Genomic DNA, 21,116 nt, shown 5'->3' with positions numbered 1-21,116 from the left:
GCCAGTTGGCAGAGAAAGGGAATGTTCTAGGGGATCTGGGGCTAATGACTGGACCTTTTTTTTCTTTTATAGATACTGTACATATTTGGGATTGTATTATGTTTATTTCTGTTGAGGGAGGGAGTCATGACGTCTACATGGTTAAATATGGACAAAAGGAGTCATGTACACTACATTTATAACTTTATTGTGTGGCTATGACTAACAGTTTACAGGGCGCCCAGGGTGGGGGGTCAACTATCAGTTTCGCATCATGGAACGTTAAAGGGCTCAACAGTCCAGTAAAGAGATCTAAAATATTTACTCACCTTAAGAATTTAAAAGCTGATATTATTTTTCTTCAAGAAACTCACCTACGTAATTCTGACCAACTACGTTTAAAAAAACAATGTGTAGGACAAATCTTTCACTCTGGTTTTAATTCTAAAGCAAGGGGAACAGCAATAATACTACACAAGAAAATTCAGTTCACCTGTTCTGGTGTTGTGTCTGATTCACAAGGCCGCTATGTTATTGTCTCTGGACGGCTTTTCCATACCCCTGTTGTACTAGTGAACCTGTACGCTCTTAACTGGGATGATGCAGGGTTTGTGCAACAACTTGTCTGTAAACTGTCAGATCTAAATTCTCATTTTTTGATTTTAGGGGGTGACTTTAACTGTGTCATGGACCCAAACTTAGACAGATCCAACCCTAAAGTACATACCCTATCGAAAATGGCCAGTAAATTTTTAGAATTGTTTGGGCATGCAGCATGTGTAGATCCTTGGCGTGTTTTGAATCCTCAGGGCAAAACTTTTTCATTTTTTTCTAATGTCCATCATTCATACTCGAGAATTGATTACTTTTTCATTGATCAAAAATTGATGAGCTCCTTAGAGAAGGTTGAATATGGTGCCATCGTAGAATCAGACCACGCCCCCGTACTTATGGATCTTTCTTTAAACCACATTTGCACTAGTCGTCCTCAGTGGCGCTTTAATACTACATTATTATCAGATGAGAAGTTCTGCAGTTTAATCTCTATAGCCATCAATAGCTTTTTAGAAACAAATAGAACAGACTCAGTTTCTCCATCATTACTTTGGGAAACACTTAAAGTTGTTGTTAGAGGGGAGATAATAGCATATTCAGCCTATCAGAATAGAGAGAGAAAGAGGAAAAAACAGCAGTTAATGGATTCAATATTTGAGCTAGATAGGCAATGTTCCATATCTCTAAGTCCATTACTCTACAAAGAGAGAATAGATCTTCAGACTCAGTATAATTTACTCTCTACTTCAGAAACAGAACAACTTCTTATGCGATCACGTGGGATGTTTTATGAACACGGTGAAAAAGCAGGCCGGCTTCTGGCTCATCAACTAAAATCTAAATCTGCATCACAACACATTTCTCAAATTGAAGATACTACAGGACAGCTGACCACAGACCCTTTAGAAATAAATTCCATCTTTAAAAACTACTATTTTGATTTATATAATTCAGAGTCATTTAAAGACACGTCACAGTTTTTTGAGAAAATACAAGTTCCCACCCTCTCTGATGGCCACAAAGAGCAATTAGACCAGCCACTGAGCCATGAAGAGGTTACCTTAGCTATCTCTGCCATGCAAAATGGGAAGGCCCCAGGGCCTGATGACTTCCCCATTGATTTTTACAAGAAATTTTCTGGTCAGCTAGCCCCCCTGCTGTTAGATATGTTTAACCACTCCTTGTCCCAAGGTAAATTACCAGGATCCCTTACTGAAGCATCAATTACACTTTTGCTGAAATCTGGTAGGGATGCATCTAAATGCGGATCATACAGACCAGTGTCGCTGTTAAATTCTGATGTTAAAATACTCTCTAAACTGTTAGCTAGGAGTTTGGAGGCACCCTTGCCATACCTGATTTCAACTGACCAGACGGGCTTTATTAGAGGGCGGTATTTGTTTTCTAATGTGCGACGTCTTTTAAATATACTTTACAGCCCTTCACCTGACAACGTACCAGAAGTTGTGGTATCCTTAGATGCGGAAAAAGCATTCGACCGCGTGGAATGGGATTTTCTTTTTTTTACTTTGAAGCAATTTGGTTTTGGTAAAACGTTTAGCCAGTGGATCCGACTTCTTTATTTCTCTCCACAAGCATCAGTGGTCACAAACCAGCTGCGCTCACAAAGTTTTACTTTATCTAGAGGTACTAGACAAGGTTGCCCACTTAGTCCACTTTTATTTACAATAGCAATAGAACCACTATCCCTTGCCCTAAAATCTACACCCTCAATAAAGGGTATTCCCAGATGGGGAGTGGAAAATAAGCTGTCCCTCTATGCAGGTGACATGCTGCTTTACATCTCAGACCCACTGTCAGGTATCAATTACATACTTTCACTACTGCACACTTTTGGGCAGATTTCTGGCTACAAACTTAATTTATCAAAAAGCGAATGCTTACCTGTTAATAAATCAGCGATGGAAATCCCAAATCAGGCTCTACCATTTCATATATCAAGGTCAGGTTTTAAATATTTGGGCATTAAAATAACTCCTGCCTTCAAAGATCTTTTTGATGAGAATTTTGCCCCACTTATTGTTAAACTGAAATCAGACCTACAAAGGTGGGATATCTTACATTTGACCTTAGCCGGCAGAGTGAATTGTGTCAAAATGAATGTATTACCAAGGTTTCTGTTTCTGTTTCAATGTCTCCCTATTTTCTTATCAAAATCTTTTTTCCATCAGATAGATACATTTATTTCAAAATTCATATGGAATGGTAAGATTCCTAGGATAGGTAAAGACTTACTCCAGCGACCAAGAGCAGGAGCAGGGTTGGAGACCACTGCTCTAGCTTCATCTAGCCTTCTTATCAAGATTTTACAGTTTACATCTAACCCAGTGGTCATCTCCACTCTTAGAATATGGACTCAGTTTAGATTGCATACTAACACAAGGGGAACACTTTTGATTCAGAGCCCGCTGTGTAACAATCACACATTTCTACCAGCCAAATTAGACCAGGCCTTTGCAAGATGGCATAGGCAAGGGATCCAAATATTTAGTGATCTTTATGGGAATGGGATATTCTCTAGCTTTAATTATTTGATTTCCAAGTATGACCTTCCACAAACTGACTTATTTCGTTACTTTCAAGCTCGCCAATTTGCTAAAAGCCACAGCTCAAACTTCCCGGCTCTCCCAACAAAGTCCCTATTGGACTCACTTTTGGAAGTTCCTTCCTGGTTGAAAGGTTTTACAGCACATTCTTATTCATTGATTATGTTACTTGATCATGTTAAGATAGGCAAGATCAAAAATGCATGGGAAAAGGAACTGAAATTTCAGAAGAGGTATGGACTAATGCTCTAACAAGAGTGAACAACAGCACTTCCTGTGCAAGACTGGGTTTGATCCAGTTCAAGGTTGTACATCGTCTACACTGGTGTAGAGCTAAGATATCCTCATTCTATCCTAATGTAGATAGCAAATGTGTAAGATGTCATGTTAATGTAGCTGACTTGACACATATGTTTTGGTCATGCCACACACTAGTAGGATACTGGTCAACTATATTTGATGTATTATCTGAAGTTCTTGGGATGACTTTAGAACCATGCGCTATGATTGCCATATTTGGTGTACCAGATGAAGAAACAAACTTGACACGAAAACAACTCAACATCATAGCATTTGTATCTTTATTGGCGCGTAGGCAAATCTTACTACTTTGGAAATCAAGCGCACCACCCACTGCAGCACAGTGGCTTAAAGATGTAATGATGTTTTTACATCTAGAGAAGATTAAATTCACAATTAGAGGTTCTAACAAATTCCTCTCAGTGTGGGGATCACTAATGTCATATTTTAGTAACCTCCAAGCCCTACCAATGTAGTAAGTGGACATCCTGGCTGACTCTAGAGTAATTACTGCCCCCCTCTATATTCAAGCTACACTATTAAAACCTGACTATAGTAATCCATAATGGTTGTCATGTTTTGAAAGTGTGCCATCCTTCACAGAAATCATACTTGTGCATTCATGTTGCAATTTCAAGTATGTTTTTCCATTATAACTGTCTGTATTGTTTGGGTTCTTTTATTGTTTGGGGTGTTTTTTGTGTGTAAGAAAAAAGAAAAACTCATGTAACTGTACTGATGTGTCTCTGTTTGTAACCTATATTTCTCAATAAAAAGAGGTTTAAAAAAAAAAAAAAGAGCAGCTGTGAGTCCCACAGCATAGAAAACATCACATCTGTAAATCTCCCACATAGATATGAGGATGATATGGTGCCTGCCAAGAAATGTTCTGCTAATAATGAACCCGTCTAGTCACTCCTCACTGAAGATTTGTCATGTACAAGAATGATATTTGGCTTCATCTCTGCAGACGCACCGCCACTGAGCAGCTCGGAGACCTTGACTGTCTGCAAAACAAGGCTGCAGCTGTGAGAGCGGTGATGGGAGTAAACAGCTCTTTAAAGAGAATCAGATTGCATTGCTCTGTGTCTTTCAAAGAGTTGGCTTGTTAACTGTTCCCCTCCCTTTGACATGAGGAGCAGATAGAAACATTTAATTTATCGGATTTAGTTAAAGGCTATGCCGTGGTTATACTCATATAACTAATAGTCGTATGTATATATTCTCCTCCATGTGACCTAATAATTCTATTTAACCAACATCTTAAAATTAGGGTACATAGTAAACCACAATGTGTTTATTTATATATCTCCTGTATGGATAAGGGGGAAAAGTTTAAAAAAAAAAACATTAATGAAGGGAATACACAAAGAGAAGGGAAATAATATAATTCTATAGTTTAAAAGAACTCAGGTCGCTGGTAGGGTTGGGAGGGGGTCAAAGAGTCAGATGGGAGTGCGGGTGTAAGCAGGTTAAGTTATGATCACGATCATAGGAGGGCTAAATAAAGGTTTGAAATTTAGTTATAATTATTGCGATCAAATTTTATTTGAAAGTTTTGCGAGGGCGTAGCACACCAATGTGCTTATCTTGAGGTCCCCTGGCTGCAATGTCAACACAATATTTTAGTAATTTGCTTTTAATATCTCATGTCTCCTCTAAATTAGTGTGGGGAAAAATGTTTAAAACCACTAAAATGTTGGTCACAAAAAAAGAAAACATCACATCTGTAAGCAAATGTTTCCCACATAGATATCAGGATGATGTGTTACCTGCCAAGAAATGTTCTGCAAATAATAATGAACCTGTCTAGTTACTCCTCACTGAAGATTTGTCATGTACAAGAATGATATTTGGCTTCATCTCTGCAGACGCACCGCCACTGAGCAGCTCGGAGACCTTGACTGTCTGCAAAACAAGGCTGCAGCTGTGAGAGCGGTGATGGGAGTAAACAGCTCTTTAAAGAGAATCAGCTTGCATTGCTCTGTGTCTTTCAAAGACTTGGCTTGTTACCCGTTACCCTCCCTTTGGCATTAAGAACCAAATAGCAACCTTTTAATTTAACGGATTTGGTAAAGTACGTCTAAATGCTGGTTAGTTTTTGCATTTGGCTCTTGGCTGGTTTGACAGTTGACATGAATGGCCTGATAGTCTTTAACCACTGACAACATGTTGTCAATGAACTGCATGAACACAAATAGAGGATCAATATGGCCACACTGGATTCAAAACCTTCCCGTGCTATTGTACCCAATATTGTACTTATAACTATTATTTTTGATTTGCTGTGAAAATATACTCTCTTTGTTCATCCACAGCTTGTCAAGTGGTAGTGTTTTTTGGGGGTTTTTTTCAGGATGTCTGCTCATTTATAATGTAAATATAATATCCTGTGATGCAAGACATAATCCACAGCCTTCCTTTTTCATTGAAAGTTTATTTTAACAAATACAAAGTGAATTTCTTGAGTAAATGTACTTTAATGTTGTATTCTACACCTGCTCACAGTTATTGTGAACTATTAATAAAAGTGTTAAACTCACCTGTGTCTTCTCTATGCTTTAACTTGTATCTCTGTGTTATACAACCTTACAAGTTATCAAAACAACACATTTCATCCTCCAGCCTGAGGCATCATGTATTGAAGAAAGTGAAAGGTTTGTGACAAAGTTAAAGGAAGCTCCCTCAATAATCCTGAAACCTCTCTTGATGTCTTCCCTGTGAGTCTACTTATAGTGAGGCTTGGTGTGTGTACAATGAAACAACAAAACTACCATTTCTGTGCCTTTTATTCCCTCGAGTCATCTCACTTAAACCTGCATTTCGGATGTGAAGGAGGTGCTTTTCTGTGCAGCAAATATCTTGTTCATAAAGGAATCCACAATCTACCTCATCAAGGACAGTTGATATTCCTATTTTGGCAGTCTGTTACTAAGAAGGGAAGGTGGGAGGATATAACTCCCACCCTCTTGAATCTCACTCATTCAAAATAAACTGCTGAGAGAAGTCCGACCACACACACATGTACAGACAGTGTGAACATGTTGGTTTTTGGTATTTACTTCTGCGGGGTGCTGATGCTCTGCTGGACCCAGCTCTGTGTGGCCCTGCAAGTCTCACATGGAAGGCAGCTTATCCCGGCCCACGACCCCACAGTGACAGGTGAGACTTTTACACAACTGAAACCAACTCTGCCTCTCTGCATGTATACTTGACATTAATATTCATATGCTGTTTTTTTAATGGTGTCTTTACATTTTATATTGTGACTGTTTTAAGTGACAGTGACAGACAGCTCATGTGGTTCCTACTGCTCAATTTAAAGGTTCGTCATTTTTCAAGTCTGCCTTAAATCCATAGTCAGGTGCCCAAATGAACACTGAAATAGGTTTTTCTTGCCATAATCGTTCCTCCTGTTCATACTGACTATTAGAGTAGTTCATAATGCACTTACAATGTGAGTCAAGGGTGACAATATATTATATGAAGATAATATGAAGTTTCAGCTATGCAAATTATCAAGGAGATATCCTTCAGAGTTATGTTTTGGGTTTTTTTTATTGCCAAAGTCTCTCTTTTTCTTTCTGCTGTTCCACCACAGCTCAACAGTAAAAAAATGACAGTAGACACATTGGATTTTGGCCCCCATCACTTACACTGAGAGCATTTGAAGTGGATCTTTTAATAGCCAGTATGAACAGGAGGAATGATTACAGTGAGGAAAACTTCTTTCAGTGTCCGTATGGGACTGTTGTGCTGAGACTGGCTTGAAAAATTGTGAACCTGTCCTTTAATCTGTTTTTCAGTGTGTATAATACAATTTGTTCCAATTTTTTTCTAATTCAATCAGGAAACACACTACAGTCCAGCCACACAATGGGCTCCACAGAGACCGGAGATAGCGCAGAGCCAAAGACATCACTGACCTCTACAGTTTCTCATCTTGTCGGTCAGAGCGCACCGTGCTTTCTGGATGACATATTCGCAGTGATGAGTGAGAGGTTGGGGGATGATGATGAACTGACAAACGGCAGCTTGACTTTGTTTGGAATCTGCACGGTATCTGATAATTTATCAGGATCAGTCTTATTAGAACTTGCTAAGAAAACAAGCAGAAACCAGAGAAATGGACTGGAGGTTTTGCATCCAGCTGGAGGTAATGAAGCATTTTGAATGGCCTCTTATTGCATTTTCTTTCTTTTACATGTGAATATTTATTTTATTCATCTGACAGCATGTCTTGTTTTCTCCATCAGTGTTCTTGGTTGAGGATGAAGAGACGGGAGCACTTGCACTAACCTTTGACCTCCCACAGTCCCCTTTGCTGGAGCTGAGCCCTGTGTTGCTCTTGGCATTTGAAAGTCCCTTCACAGGAGGAAACCTGGACAAGATCGCTTTCACTAGTCAGTCTCTACAGCCAAACACACAGGTAGTAACAGTCTGAAGTGATTCTGTCTGTTGTTTTGTTGCAGTTGTTACTGACACAAAGTGAGTTTTTTTCTAGGCTGTGTGCATTTCAGGAGAAACACAGTACATACTGCTGACAGGAAAAGCATCAGAAGGCCACATTCACCAGAGGTGGAGAATTTCTGTCGAGACAAAATCCCCCGATATGAGTAAGTCTCTTGATTTCAGTTGTTCTTCTTGTTTCATGTGCAGTCTCCTCATACAATATGTCTATGTTTTACAGAGGAAAGTTTAAAAGAGCTCCTTATTAGTGGAAAATCAAGAAGTAACATCAGCCCAACTCCGTTTCTGCTTTTCTCTACAGAAAGAGGAACTGAAAGCAGGTTGTCTTGGGTTTAAATTTCCCTATTCACATTTTTTTTTTTACCAGACTACTGTCCAACTGCTGCTCAGTTACACTGTTTCCCTCTTCTATCTTTCTCAGATATACAAATGTTCTACGCTCATCCCAGACTTTCTCCTTCCTCTGTGAGCTGAAGAGGTTCCTGGGTGATGTCCTTCCTCAGGATCACCCAGAGTCCCCTGCACTAAATCTGGACTCCTTACAGTCCCTGCCCCCCCTGAAACTGGGCTTAGCCTCCAGTGTGAACCTGCTGGAAGGATTGATCAACTCCTCTGCCTCCACCATCTTCTATTTCCATAGCTCCATATCTCACATGCACCATGGACAGCTGGCCCTGCCTTTTGCCCTGTCAGAGGAGCTCAGGTGGAGGCTGGAGCAGATTGTGGTGCAGATAATGGAGGTAATAAGGGAGGAGGACAGGGGTCTAAGGGTCATGAAGAGGCTGGAGAGGCTCAAAGAACTCAGCGCATTTCCGAAGCTTGAAGTGGCAGCAGGTGATGTGTAACCTTGTTGACAGATGTTCCTCCACAGCACTGCTCAATGAACTCAAGCCCCTCTTGACCAACACCACATCCATCATGTTCCAGATGTGTTCATTTGGACTGAATTTAAAATTGATATTATTTAACTATGAACTATATAAATGTGGACATTACAATATTTTTTCATAAAAATACAAGATACAAATTTGCTGTCACATTATCTCTTATTTCAACCATTATTGTTACTTTACACTAACAATAATTTGTTTATCCATTTATTTAAAGCTAGCAATTTCTCAAATGTATCCATATGCTACTTGTGACATTAACTGTTTAAAATATTTACTTTTAGCTAACAATGTCAACATCTTCACATTACTGACATTACTCGCTTGGTAATGCTAACTTTTCATGGAATCTAAAGCACAGCGTGTCATTTTCCAGTGTTATAACTGACTCAATATGTGGATATGTTTTTAAGTTTTAAAGTTGTAATTGCTGTTTTATCAAATTATACTAGCTACTTCACAATATTTACGCATACGTCTTGGGGTGAAGTATGCCTCAAAGCATTGTGATCATTTGCATTATACTTTAACCCAACTGAGATATATTTTGTTCCCTTTGGTATCAAGATCCTGTATTACCTCTGTGTAATTATTATGTTTTTGTTTACTATTCCACATAAAACAGGAGAAAGCCAGTATCGTGCATTTCTTCTGCTGAAGGTCCTGCAGACGGTAGGTCATACGTACGAGATACGAAGAAGGCTCCGAGCCAACAGAGCGGATCCCGACAGCCCAGAGATGGGCAGCAACTGTGGACTGATCGACCTCCCTGTGCATCTTGAAAAGTATCTTTATGCCCCAACGACTGCCAACATCAACAACTGCCATGGCCCTTGTAAATTCCCCTTCTATAATACCAACAACCATGCCATCCTGCTTCAGTCCCACATTGATAGCACAACGAATTCTCAGGAGCGCCGTCCGTGCTGTGTCCCTGTAGCCTACGATCCTCTGTGTGTGATAAGCGTGCACGGATCCGACACTCTCATCTCTCTTAAACAAGATATAGTTGCAAAGGAGTGCCAATGTCGCTAAAGCTGCAGTTAGCTGTCACTCACTCACCATGATAGATGAAAAGTGTCACTCTATTGTTACTTTTTTGTCATTTATTTATTTACACAGTACCTCATTAAAGGTGCAGTTTGTCAAATTTAATTGTATCTCGCTTAACGGACTTGGCAGAAATGGAATATAAAAATGTATGTTTTCATTAGTGTATAATCACTTGAAAGTAAGAATAATTGTTTTTTTGTGACCTTAGAGTGAGTCCTTTATATTTTCAAAGGGGCCGAGTCCTCTTCCACGGGACCACCATGTCGCACCACTGAGTCTACAGTAGCCCAGAACAGACAAACCAAACAATGACTCTAGAGAGGGCCCTTTGTATTTCTGTGAGTTTCACAGCCAATGTAAGTTCTCCTACACCTTTGGAAGGGAAGGGTGAGGGGTATTCAATTGATAATAATCTGCAACCTCACTGCTAATGCCACTAAATCTCACACACTTGTCCTTTAAAACACTAGTAGTAAATGCACATTAGTTCACAAACATCTCTTTATATACTTCCACATAGATATATAATGTGAACTATTATTTTGGAGTAGATTCACACAGCACAGGTTTTCTTACTCTTAGAAATAATCAGATTTATTGAAAACAAAATTAATCGTGTTCCAAGACAGTGTTCAGTGCACAAGTCAAATATCAGTACTTATTATCTATACTTATTATGCATTATTTAAGCTGTTGGGCCAATGGGCCTCATGCAAGAAGCACTCGTAGATTTGTTCTTTACATGCACGTCTAAGCGAATTAAGAACATTTGTGGCATTCATCAATTTTCTTGTACTTTTCTCTGAGGTACAAACAAAATGGTCGAGTGGTCCTGACCCTATGTCAGAGAAATTAAATAGTGTTCTGTACAATAGAGACAAAATGTATAAGTCTCTTTTTATATAATTAAATGCAAAGTATGTTGATGGATGTTGGTGCTCTTTATTCAGAAACCTGTTACCGATGGAATTAGCTGTATACAAATTTATTCTTTAGTTTTGGGTTTCAGGATTTTATTGCCGATCGGCTTTTTTCTTTTTCTTATCGCTCCAACTTCTTCAGATCCCCACCAACTCATGACATTGTCCCATACAGAGATCTGGAGGCAGAAACAAGACACAACACACACAGTCTGGTTCATATTATTCATCTAAATGAAAGTAAAAAAGATAACAATGCCCAAAATCCACTTGTTCATATGTGTCACTTCAAAGATTAGATTTTACATTTTGTGATTTTTGGTTTAGTTTTGTTAAAGGGAAATACACCCTAAAGTAGAATTTCAGAGCCCTTGTCAAGCTGTAAACCCCTGGAGGATCAAGTAAAAGCCCTGCTAAAATGTCATTAGTCTGTGTATAACCAAACCTACATTATTATCAAGCCCATGTAGAAAGGTGGAATGCTCTAAAGGGTCACTTTAAAATTGGCAGGAAAATGGTGAATTGTTGTTTTTTCAAATAACCAAGGAATGAGGTTGGAGCCTGGCGTCCCTACTGAGCAAGTTTGAAGCAGGCATTTGTAAAGTCTTGCCAAACTAATGTTTTGTTCAACATCATCGTCCATATTTTGACTAGACTTCCTCCAAATCTCCATGAGCTCGATGAGGAAAAAGGTTGAGCTTTGTGATGACATGCAGACATAAAAAAAAAACACCTCCAGTGATTTGTAACACTGAATAAAAGGGAGAAAAAAGAACTTCAAACCCCCCCCCCAAAAAAAAACAGAGATACACAGTACCTGAATTATTGAACCATCTTGCAGACTTCCCAAGAAAGAGCTTATAGCTTTGTCGTCAACAAGGGAATCCAGAGTCTCTAGAAAACACAATAAGATACAAAGCAATGAAGCCTGTTGACTTAAGGTTACATACCGTATTAAACATCAACTGGATTATCTTGTAAATAATCAAATGCATTAAACTAGACAGGGAGGAAGCAGAAGTATCAATCTTACACATTATTTCAATAACACAGAAACAACTCCACTAAAACTTTAGTCAACATGAGATGTTTTTATTCTGTAAAGTGATGATTACAGTACTCACCGTGCAATTCATTGACCCCTGAACTCACAAGCAGTACTACCAGTGCCAGCACTATGCAGCGGTTCATAGTCACCCCCTTCCACGGATTTTGGACATCGTTCAGATTTTGGATTGCCAGAATCCTTTCATAAGACACTTTGGCAAGACACATATAGTCAGCTGCACATAATGTAGTTAACATAAAGTACACTTATTTGGTTGTTTACCGTTGATGAGTCTTACTTATGATGCTATCAGATGTCCCAACTCTGGTCCTTTAGGGTTGAGATTTAAGTCTAAAATTGCATCCAAAATTCAGCTGTAAATGAATGAATTACATTTTTATAATGCATAAACACAACTGAAAATCCATGCAAAGTCTGTTTGCCTGGAGTGCACAGTCTAACATAACACAGCCTAAAATAGGCAACTGCAGCTGGTTGCCACATACAAAAATATGATTAAAAGAAGCTCATTCTCTTGTTATGTACCACCACCACAAAGGAAGAAGAAACTTACCTTCTTTAAGTCTTCAGTTGTGTCTAACCAAAGAGGTCAGGGTTAGTGCGGTTGTGTTTCTAGTGATTTCTGTTTTACAGGCAGCAGAGACGGTGTTAAACACACCCTGCACCATGCTCCTGCGCTCCTTGATTGACAGGGACAGATGAGCATTGTAGAAAAAAGGAAAATGACAGTGTGTGTACTGTTACTTAGCAGCAGTTAGGCCATAGGTTTTTATACAGTATATTCATACAGTATATTCCACTGATAAGAGAAAGATAGATGTCAGTTGAAATAAAAGTAATTCATCTTTGGTTAATTTGATATTGATCTTGTCCTGTTGGAGAATAATTGCTAATCTTTTACAGTGCAACCAGTTTGTTAAAAATGCTCCAGTGGAGAAATTTAATTCACTTTGACAGTAGTTGTTGCAAGTGGGGACTTTGTCTCAGACATTACACTCACATAGATTTTCATTGCAGTAAAAAAAAACCCCACTTCTGTAAAGTAATTAATGGATTGTCCACATTATTTACAATGAGTGATGTGTGATTTTGGAATAGGGCCCAACCTATACTGGATTTTTGGGACCAATGCTGATACCGAAGTTAGGGAGCTATATATTAACTTATATTTTACAGAATATATACGTTTTATTTTTATTGACAAAAACAATTCATATGTACACAACGTACAAAGCCATACATTCTGGGTACATATAACAAATACAAAGAAAAGTAAACATACATTTAAAGAAAATGTGTACATTACAACTATAAATTAAGGGGATGGGGATCTATATAAATATTTTTAACATAGCAGAGTGTGCTACAGTTTTAATTTTTTGTTTGTTTTTTTCAGGGAGGATTTAATTAAATTACTGTATTGTTTGATCTCATTGCTATATGCAATAAAGCATGGTTTCTTATCTGTAAATTTACATTTATGGATGTGGAATTTGTCCATTATAATAATAATAATAATAATATTTATCATGTACAAATGAGAATGTTTCTGTGTGTTATTCTCCATGACACCAAACAACACATTTTTCCAAATTAAATTAAAACTTTCATCAATATTTTTAACAATAAAATCAAAAAAGTTGTGCCAGAATTTCTGTTTAAAAATAGGCCAAATGCTCAAATGAATGTAAAGAGTTGCTTTAATTTTTAAATGTTTTGTTGAGGGGTCTACGTCATGATGCACAGTCCCTCCCTCTGTGACGTAAGCAGCCTGCAGCTCAGCGCAGCGTCAAGAGAGTAGCAGCGGGCACAGAGAGCAGCTGGAGCGGAGGCTGGCCGGATGGTTAAATCCAACCTACAGACGATTTTGAATAGTCATTGTTTTGTTAGAGAAAAAGAGAGAAACTTAACCGAGATGCCTGTTATTGAACAATCCAGTAATAAACCTGAAAGTGAAAGGTATGTGTCTGTAGTCGCTGTGAATTGTTATAAAAGCTGAGCTAAGTTTAAATACCGCGGCCTAGCTGACAGGACACCGTATATTTCCTGGAGTGGCTCATCCTATTCCCCGTGTTTCTTGGTTAACTTACATAACAGCACTATTTTGTTTTTTTCGGTCGTCGCTTCAAAAACATAATGTCACTAACGTTTTTGTTAGATAACCAAATTGTCATAAATTACAGCTGTTTTCTTAACTTTAAAACATTTCCAAACGTTGGTAAACACAAAATGGATAGAATCGTTGTTAATGCGACGCTAATGCTAATATGAGAAACGCCACAGATGTTAGCGTAACGCGATGCTAGCTGGCTATTAATGACGGGTTTGATTGATTTATCGACCTCCTTACATTTATCAAAACACGCCATGTGAAAATATTGAGCGACTGTATTTTCCTGGTGATTTTTATTAACTTTGATAAGAGTGTCAGGGTTTATGAATCGCTAGCCGACGGCGTGTTATAACGCTGATGTTTTCATATCAGCCGTAATAACGCCACAATGTTTTGATCATATTCACACTGGATTTCTAAGGAATACGCGGATCAATAACCACATATCTAAAACTTTATGTATATATATTTTTCGCTTACCACTGTAGTCGGTCGAAATGAAGGCTGAATTTATGATTAGTGGCTTGTTTTTTTCCACTTCGCCCTCGGGCTCAGGTGCTAGCGTTAAGACACCATGTAATTTATAACGAGGATTAACGCTATGTTAATCAGTTTGGTTTATAATGGGGCTGTATGTCTACAATAACTTTAAAAACATTTCAGTGACTCCTTGTTTTGTGCATTAGTCCAATTTAGCCTAAATATCAGCCTATGCGGGGGTCAAATGCCAGCCTTTTTTTTTTTTTGCTTGTGTTTTTGGCTCAACTCCAAATAAATGTGCTGATTGACAGGAATTGAGAGTACAGTGGGTTAAACAGTGAGTATGGGTCATAATTCCTAGCAATCGGTAAGCTATTTGTCAATGGGTGTTTTTCTGTTTTTTTTACCTCAGTCATGTCCTGACAAGATTTTGGTCAAGCCTCTGTTTTTTCTGTCTCCTCAGTGTTGTGAAGGACTAGTAGGAAATTTCCACTACACTTCGAAAAGGGGAGGGGGGCGGGGGTATTGGTTGCACGGGGAATTTTGAGTCCAGTGGTGACATATTGTACATACAAGCAATTCTTTATCCAAATAGATTAATCATTACCCTCACACCTTTTCTGTTTACTATGGTGATTTTTTAAATAGGCCCTTACAGTAACAATAGCTTAGATGATGTTATGTAACACTCCAATAATGAAGGGATTGTAGAAGATGTGTAAGATATGGGAAGATAATTATGTGGAGGTATTTTATCTTTGTAAGCCATAGCTTTTTTTTAATCAGCAGGTGCCCTTTTTAAACTGAGCCAATCACAGCTATTGATCCTTTGATCTACTTTGAGATGAAGCTGATGTAACCACTTGGAGCGACTACATTTTCCCCCTAAGAATACGCTCACGTGACCGGGTCAGCGCCTAAACAAGACAATTCGGGGTGTCTAAATGTGCGTTCCTGTGGGTGTGGGGATTTGAGAATGCTGTTTTTGCTGAATGGAGAAGTTGATTGAAAGCTTTGTGCTGTTCGTTAAGAAGAGGCGTAGAAGGTTTTATGCAACGATGGTAATTGGCTGTTTTACATAATCTGTTAATGGGATTTAAGGAGAATTTTGCATCTCTCCATCTCCTTTCAAGATCAGGCTGGGTGCTGCATAGTGACTCGGATTGCCCCAGCTATAGAAGTGACAAAGCTTCTCACTTGGCTTTCACACATCTGCTCCACATATAGCACAGCAGTGGCATTTGCGTAAGACAGCATCTGTGAGTGTCTGGGGGTATTGCGTCGCTGTGGCAGCACCGCCGCTAATGGGTTTTGTTCCTGACAAGAGCTCTGAGAATAGGCCTCCTCTCAACACTGTAAATGTATGCAGCTACACACACAGTCGCCTGTGCAAGAAAGCCAGGTTGAGTCTATGGAGGACTTTGACAGGGCTCTGAATTAAAATGGCTGATCTCACACTGTGAACTGGTGTTTGTCCTCAGCTTTTGTAATCCGAAGCAATGCGGTTACCACAGGACATAAGTAGGCTAATGGTTGGACAAACAATCAGTTTCTCTCACGGCTTCCTCCTAAAAATCATGTGACAAGAATTATGTTATCATAGAGAAACCAAGGCGTGCAAATGTGTCTGTTTTAGGAAATAAAATAGCCTTTTAAGAGGAACCGTGCTTCCAAAGAGATCAGTGATGAGTCTTTTGTGAGATGAAAACAAAAATGTAATATTCATATGAATATTTTAGTCAACACTGCGTTCTGACATTTTATTTTAGGTATTGTTGTGATTGTGCAACATAAACTACTCTGTCTTCCTGTCTGTTAAATGAATTCACACAAGCTGAATGTTTCTGATGAGTCAATGCATTATGCAAATGGCTGCACCTAAGACGAGGACAGTTACAGATTAAACTGAGCCACCAGTCTTGTATTTAGTTTCGAAAGACTCGGCTCAACTTTAGCAAATCTTTTACTGTCATTTCTGTGATGAATCACTCAGTAGTGTTGATATTGGGAGTTAGGTTTGTGTTGGCTATCAGAACCTCCAGTGAATACTCCACTTAACATGGCTCCGTCTGTGTGTGTGTTTGTTTCACACTCCAGTATCTCCAGTCCCAGGAGGTGCTCCCGCTGTTGCAGTAACCCGTGTCCGGGGCCTCTGTGGTGCTCCTGATGCCCCTCTCCCACCCCTGAAGATCCCAGGTGGGCGAGGGAATGACCAGCGGGATCGCAATCTTTCAGCTAAGCTATTCTACTCTGTAAGTTGAACCACCTTCAGAAAATATTTACAGCAATGTGACTTCTCTTAACAGGAGTGTTTTTTTGTTTTTGTTTATGCGGACAAACCTTGGGCTCACAATGCAAAAGAACAAGCTTAGCGACTGGGAGAGAGACCAACACAAAGGCAGTTGTTTGATCGCTCTTTGACCTCGGTCAAGTTTCACATCTGTATAAAGTTGTGATACTGCTGCAGATGATTGTAACTATGTTTTTGTAATATCTGAATGTAACTGTAAGACATACTTCTCATTTTAATGTTGCTCAGAGTGACAGATCAGCACATTCTGCTGGCCACGCTGAACTGATAAAATGATTAATTAAACTTGTTTGATGGTAGTTAAATGTAGTTTACCACTGGCTTCAGTGCAGCTTAGCTCAGGGTCATCCTCTCTGTAAATGTTTTTATCTACTTCTTCACATGTTCAGTCATTACGCACAGCTGCAGCTGTTGTTTGTCAAATGATCTCAATATAATTAAATCAGCCCACTTGCCCTACAATTGCAATTCTTCTTAAATGTTTTAATTGTAGCTCTGTTCTTGATGTTGTTGTATTTATTCACTTAATGATCATTCCTGCTTGTCTCACACTTTGCTCTCTGTCCTCCAGGATGCTCAGTTGCTGGTTCTTGAAGAGCCTCCCCCTGCCAACAGCAGAGTACGCTTCTTGCTGTTTGAGCCCCGGCGCTCTGAAGTCAAGCACTGCGTCTGGAGGGCGGTGCTGAAAGGAGGGAACCTTTATGTTGAAATCCCCCCTGGAGCTTTGCCCGAGGGCAGTAAAGACAGGTCAGCAGGCAGTAAATTCAAAATTGAAATCATATTTTTAATGCCAGCATTAAGACTGACCGTTGTTTTCTTAATGTGTACAGTAGATTAATTGTTATATAAATATATGTAAGTCACTTTGTAAGAGATAAGTGTATGAGACTGGTTTATAGAAATATACCATCATAAATAATTTGTTTCTTCTGAAATGTATTAACAGCTGTACTATAATTCATTAACACTTCATGTATCTTTACAGTTTTGCTCTTCTGCTGGAATTTGCTGAAGAACAGTTGCAGGCCGATCACGTGTTCATCTGTTTTCACAAGAATCGTGACGATAGAGGTGAGACTTAAGGCTTAATAGTAAACTCAATCTGAATAGTTGAGTCTAGAATAAAGCATATGTGACCTATAAAAAGGTGGAAATGTAAATGAAGAAAAAGATGAATGATGTAATTATAGGGGTTATTTGTTTAAGTATGTATGTAAGAATTAATTATGATTACTTTCCTCAGCATCCCTGCTGCGCACATTCAGTTTCCTGGGCTTTGAGATTGTGAGACCGGGTCATCCCCTCGTCCCTTCCCGCCCTGACGCTTTCTTCATGGCTTATAGCATCGAGCGAGACTCCTCCGATGATGATTAAATGACGCTGAGCAGTTACAATTGTTTGTTGTTCTTTTTCAATCCATACCCACACAAGTTTATAATTTCTGGAAATGAATATATTATCCAAGATCAGTAACAGGTTTCCTGTAAGAGGTTTCTTTTTTGTTTGTTTTACCTATCATGTGCTGTGTTTCAGTGATATTTGCACTAGGGTAAGATGTTAATATACCAGGAATGTAAAGCAAGCGCCCACATGATATCTGGGCAATGCATCCTCGTCACTGTATTAGTTTCCATGATGTGTAGTGCTGACCTCCTCTTCACCTTCCCTCAACACCCCAGCGATCATCTCCAGTGTAATATTTATGATAAATTTAAATTCATCATACTCATGTAAGTAGGAATGTTTTCATAGTATCAGTTGATTCTCCTGTTTATATTGATTTTTTTTTTTTAATGTGTGCATGATTTTCATTTGTTGGTTTGATTCACTTGATAGAAATCTGCATGTTGTAACTACTAAATAAAAGTGCTCACCTTAGAGCGTGATGTCTGTGGTCTTATATAGAGGGGCATAGTCACAAGACAGGTGAGAACAAGCACAACAATGACAGCATTAACTTCAGAGGAAAGTGATTTAAAGAACGGGGGTCCGTTCCATAAAGCAAGCTCAGAAAAGCGGCCCTTATTGTCGAACACCTCACTTGAATGAGCTTAACAAATGAGATCAGACTGAAGCGGTTCCATAAAGGCCAATCCATGTTCATACAATCAAACTAATTCAAGACAGGCTGGAGTATTCAGACTAATTGCGTGTGGACCCCATTCACATGCAGCCCATGATGTCGAACACAGATAAAACAGATTCACAATGACAAAACCCACCACAAAAAGAGCCACAGTGCAGCAGCAGTCTCTAGCAGACACTTCTGCTGGAGACATGAAGAATTTAAACATGATCACAAAATACAAATCCAAGAGAAAGGCTGGCAGGAAATTGCTGATCGATTGAACGGGTCTGATCTGTCTCTGAAGGTGCGCTCTTGTTGCAGCGCCCTGCGTACTATGACACCCCTGTCATGTACAAGCTCATCAATCAAGGGACAGGCCTTGACTAGTCGGGAAACAGTGCAGGTTGAGGTCGTTATATAGAATCAGAAACGGAAAAAGGGAAACGCCTAGACATGCATCCACTAAACACGTTTTAGTTTATTTTTAGACATTATTATTATGTACTAATCAATAACCAATACCTTTAAAACAGCGCTTCCTACCATGAAAAAATACCAGTTAAAGACATATGGATTTAAATATTACATCTCTTGTCCAAATATTTTGCAGTTGTTCGATATTTATGAGGCTGTTATTCGGTCAGGCCTCAATGTTCAATATTATGAATACACACACAGACATTATATTTATATATATATATATATATATATATATATATATATATATATATATATATATATATATATATATATATATATATATATATATATATATATATATATATATATATCAATTTCGTTGTGCTTTGTACAGTGACAATAAAGACTTTCTATTCTATTCTATATATATATGTAATTAAATTGACTATGAAGTCGACTATATAGGGCTATTATGAATGTATATGGTGATTAATGAAGCCATATAATATATTAAATCATCTCCTTTCTTTTAGGCTAAGCAGCAACTCAGACTATGCCTGACAATTAGCCTGGTCCTGACCAGGTTAGTTTGCCAGCATAAGTTGCCGTGGTAACTGAGTTAGAACTATGTTGAGCTTGCTTTATGGAACCGGATCTGCTGGAAAATGAGCCAGACTAACGAAATAAACCTGGCTTATTTGGTAATCCAGTTTTATGGAACAGGGCCCAGGTTTGCAATTTTCAAGTCTGTCTTAAAATATCAGTCAGGTGCCAATATGAACAGTGAAACAATTTTTTTTTTTTGCTCATACTGGCTTTTAAAAGATCTGCTTTAAATGTGCTTTTAATGTGAGACTTATGTCTGAGTTGTGGTGGATATTTGCCACATTTACAGTATTTTTTAGCATCAAATTCCCTTTTTGTATGATTGAAGCTTCATATTAGCTTCAAATAAACCTTTAAATAAATTTTTACACAGAAGGACTAGATTTTGTCCCCAATCACTTATAATGTTATTGCATTAGTATAAACAGTATAAACAGGAGGAATGATTACAGCAAGAAAAACCTAATTCCATGTCCTTTTAGGTACCTAACTATTGTGTAAGACAGTCTTGAAAAATTGTGAACCTGTCCTTCAACATCACAACAACAAATGTTCGATCTTTGTCTTCCTCTCCTGATAATGTAGATGTTTGATGGTCTATCATTCAGACATAACTGAAAATCTTAAGACTCAAAACAAGACAAAAATTGCACTGATATTCACATAATATATGAATCCAAGTGAAGCATTTTATTAAAGTAGAGCTGAAACAATTCAATCAATGAGAGAGTAAAAAGCACTACCCTGCAATAGTTTTGACACATTAATTGTTCAGTCATGATCGAGCACAAAAAAATAAATATTTGGTGGTTTGATGTGAAGTAGGGTAGACATACCCCACTTCACAGGCCCACACCTCTTAAAATCAGACTTAATGTGAACGTTTCTCCAGCAGATGAATGTGAAAAAAGCCCTCTAGTGTCAAACTCTATATTGCAGAGACAATTAAGCAAAACACATTATTTTGAGTGGATACTACATACAAGTTTCACATTATGAGGAATAGTAAATGAAAAGGCTAAATGTTGATATAAAGAAGAATGGAAACAGACGACTGATGCTTTAGTTGAAACTGAATCCTTTGTATGTTTTGTCACAGTTTAACATTTTGCAGTGACACTATACTGGCCGCTGTGTTGGTTTGTAAATAATTAAAGTGGGTGATTTTAAAATACGAGATTCAATCTGAATCCAATCAAGAAAGACTCAAACTGATTTGATTAAAGTGGTGGTGGAATCAGTCCACATTCAGGATGAGACTGAGCTGATTGTTCACGCTCACAATTGTTTCGGGGTCTGTAAATGACAGGTACTG

General features: G+C 38.5%; 3 protein-coding genes across 3 annotated transcripts; 2 read left to right on the top strand and 1 right to left on the bottom strand.

Annotated features, from left to right (window-relative positions):
- The first annotated feature begins 6,442 nt into the window (after nt 1-6,442).
- On the top strand, nt 6,443-9,796 carry amh (anti-Mullerian hormone). Its single transcript, XM_062423961.1, has 7 exons — nt 6,443-6,563; nt 7,390-7,557; nt 7,658-7,830; nt 7,906-8,017; nt 8,092-8,191; nt 8,293-8,705; nt 9,387-9,796. The coding sequence occupies exons 1-7, from the start codon at nt 6,443-6,445 to the stop codon at nt 9,794-9,796; spliced, it is 1,497 nt and encodes a 498-aa protein (XP_062279945.1).
- Nucleotides 9,797-10,780: 984 nt separating this feature from the next.
- On the bottom strand, nt 10,781-12,468 carry LOC133985146 (uncharacterized). The gene is made up of 5 exons (XM_062424716.1): nt 12,357-12,468; nt 12,081-12,156; nt 11,859-11,993; nt 11,552-11,628; nt 10,781-10,913 (listed from the first exon to the last, which is right to left on the bottom strand). Coding segments are annotated over exons 2-5 (327 nt in total). The 5' UTR covers nt 12,082-12,156; nt 12,357-12,468; the 3' UTR covers nt 10,781-10,799.
- Nucleotides 12,469-13,586: 1,118 nt separating this feature from the next.
- On the top strand, nt 13,587-18,587 carry oaz1a (ornithine decarboxylase antizyme 1a). The gene is given in 6 exon segments (XM_062424169.1): nt 13,587-13,762; nt 16,494-16,560; nt 16,562-16,648; nt 17,279-17,454; nt 17,693-17,778; nt 17,951-18,587. Coding segments are annotated over 6 exon segments (666 nt in total). The 5' UTR covers nt 13,587-13,643; the 3' UTR covers nt 18,082-18,587.
- The last annotated feature ends 2,529 nt before the right edge of the window (nt 18,588-21,116 follow it).

This window comes from Scomber scombrus, chromosome 8, assembly GCF_963691925.1.
Source record: "Scomber scombrus chromosome 8, fScoSco1.1, whole genome shotgun sequence".
In the NCBI taxonomy this organism is placed as follows: Eukaryota; Metazoa; Chordata; class Actinopteri; order Scombriformes; family Scombridae; genus Scomber; species Scomber scombrus.
Note: the sequence above shows the minus strand (reverse complement) of the source record. Positions and strands in the feature narration are given on the sequence as shown.

Excerpts from the sequence above, each read along its gene's own strand:
- LOC133985146 (XM_062424716.1), bottom strand. Across the intron at positions 11,629-11,858 it reads AGGGGTCAATGAATTGCACG|AGACTCTGGATTCCCTTGTT; the intron begins GTGAGTACTGTA and ends TGTGTTTTCTAG. Across the intron at positions 10,914-11,551 it reads AAGATGGTTCAATAATTCAG|ATCTCTGTATGGGACAATGT; the intron begins GTACTGTGTATC and ends TTCTGCCTCCAG.
- amh (XM_062423961.1), top strand. The coding sequence starts at position 6,443 with ATGTTGGTTTTTGGTATTTACTTCTGCGGGGTGCTGATGCTCTGCTGG. Across the intron at positions 6,564-7,389 it reads CCACGACCCCACAGTGACAG|TGATGAGTGAGAGGTTGGGG; the intron begins GTGAGACTTTTA and ends ACATATTCGCAG. Across the intron at positions 8,018-8,091 it reads GACAAAATCCCCCGATATGA|AGGAAAGTTTAAAAGAGCTC; the intron begins GTAAGTCTCTTG and ends TATGTTTTACAG.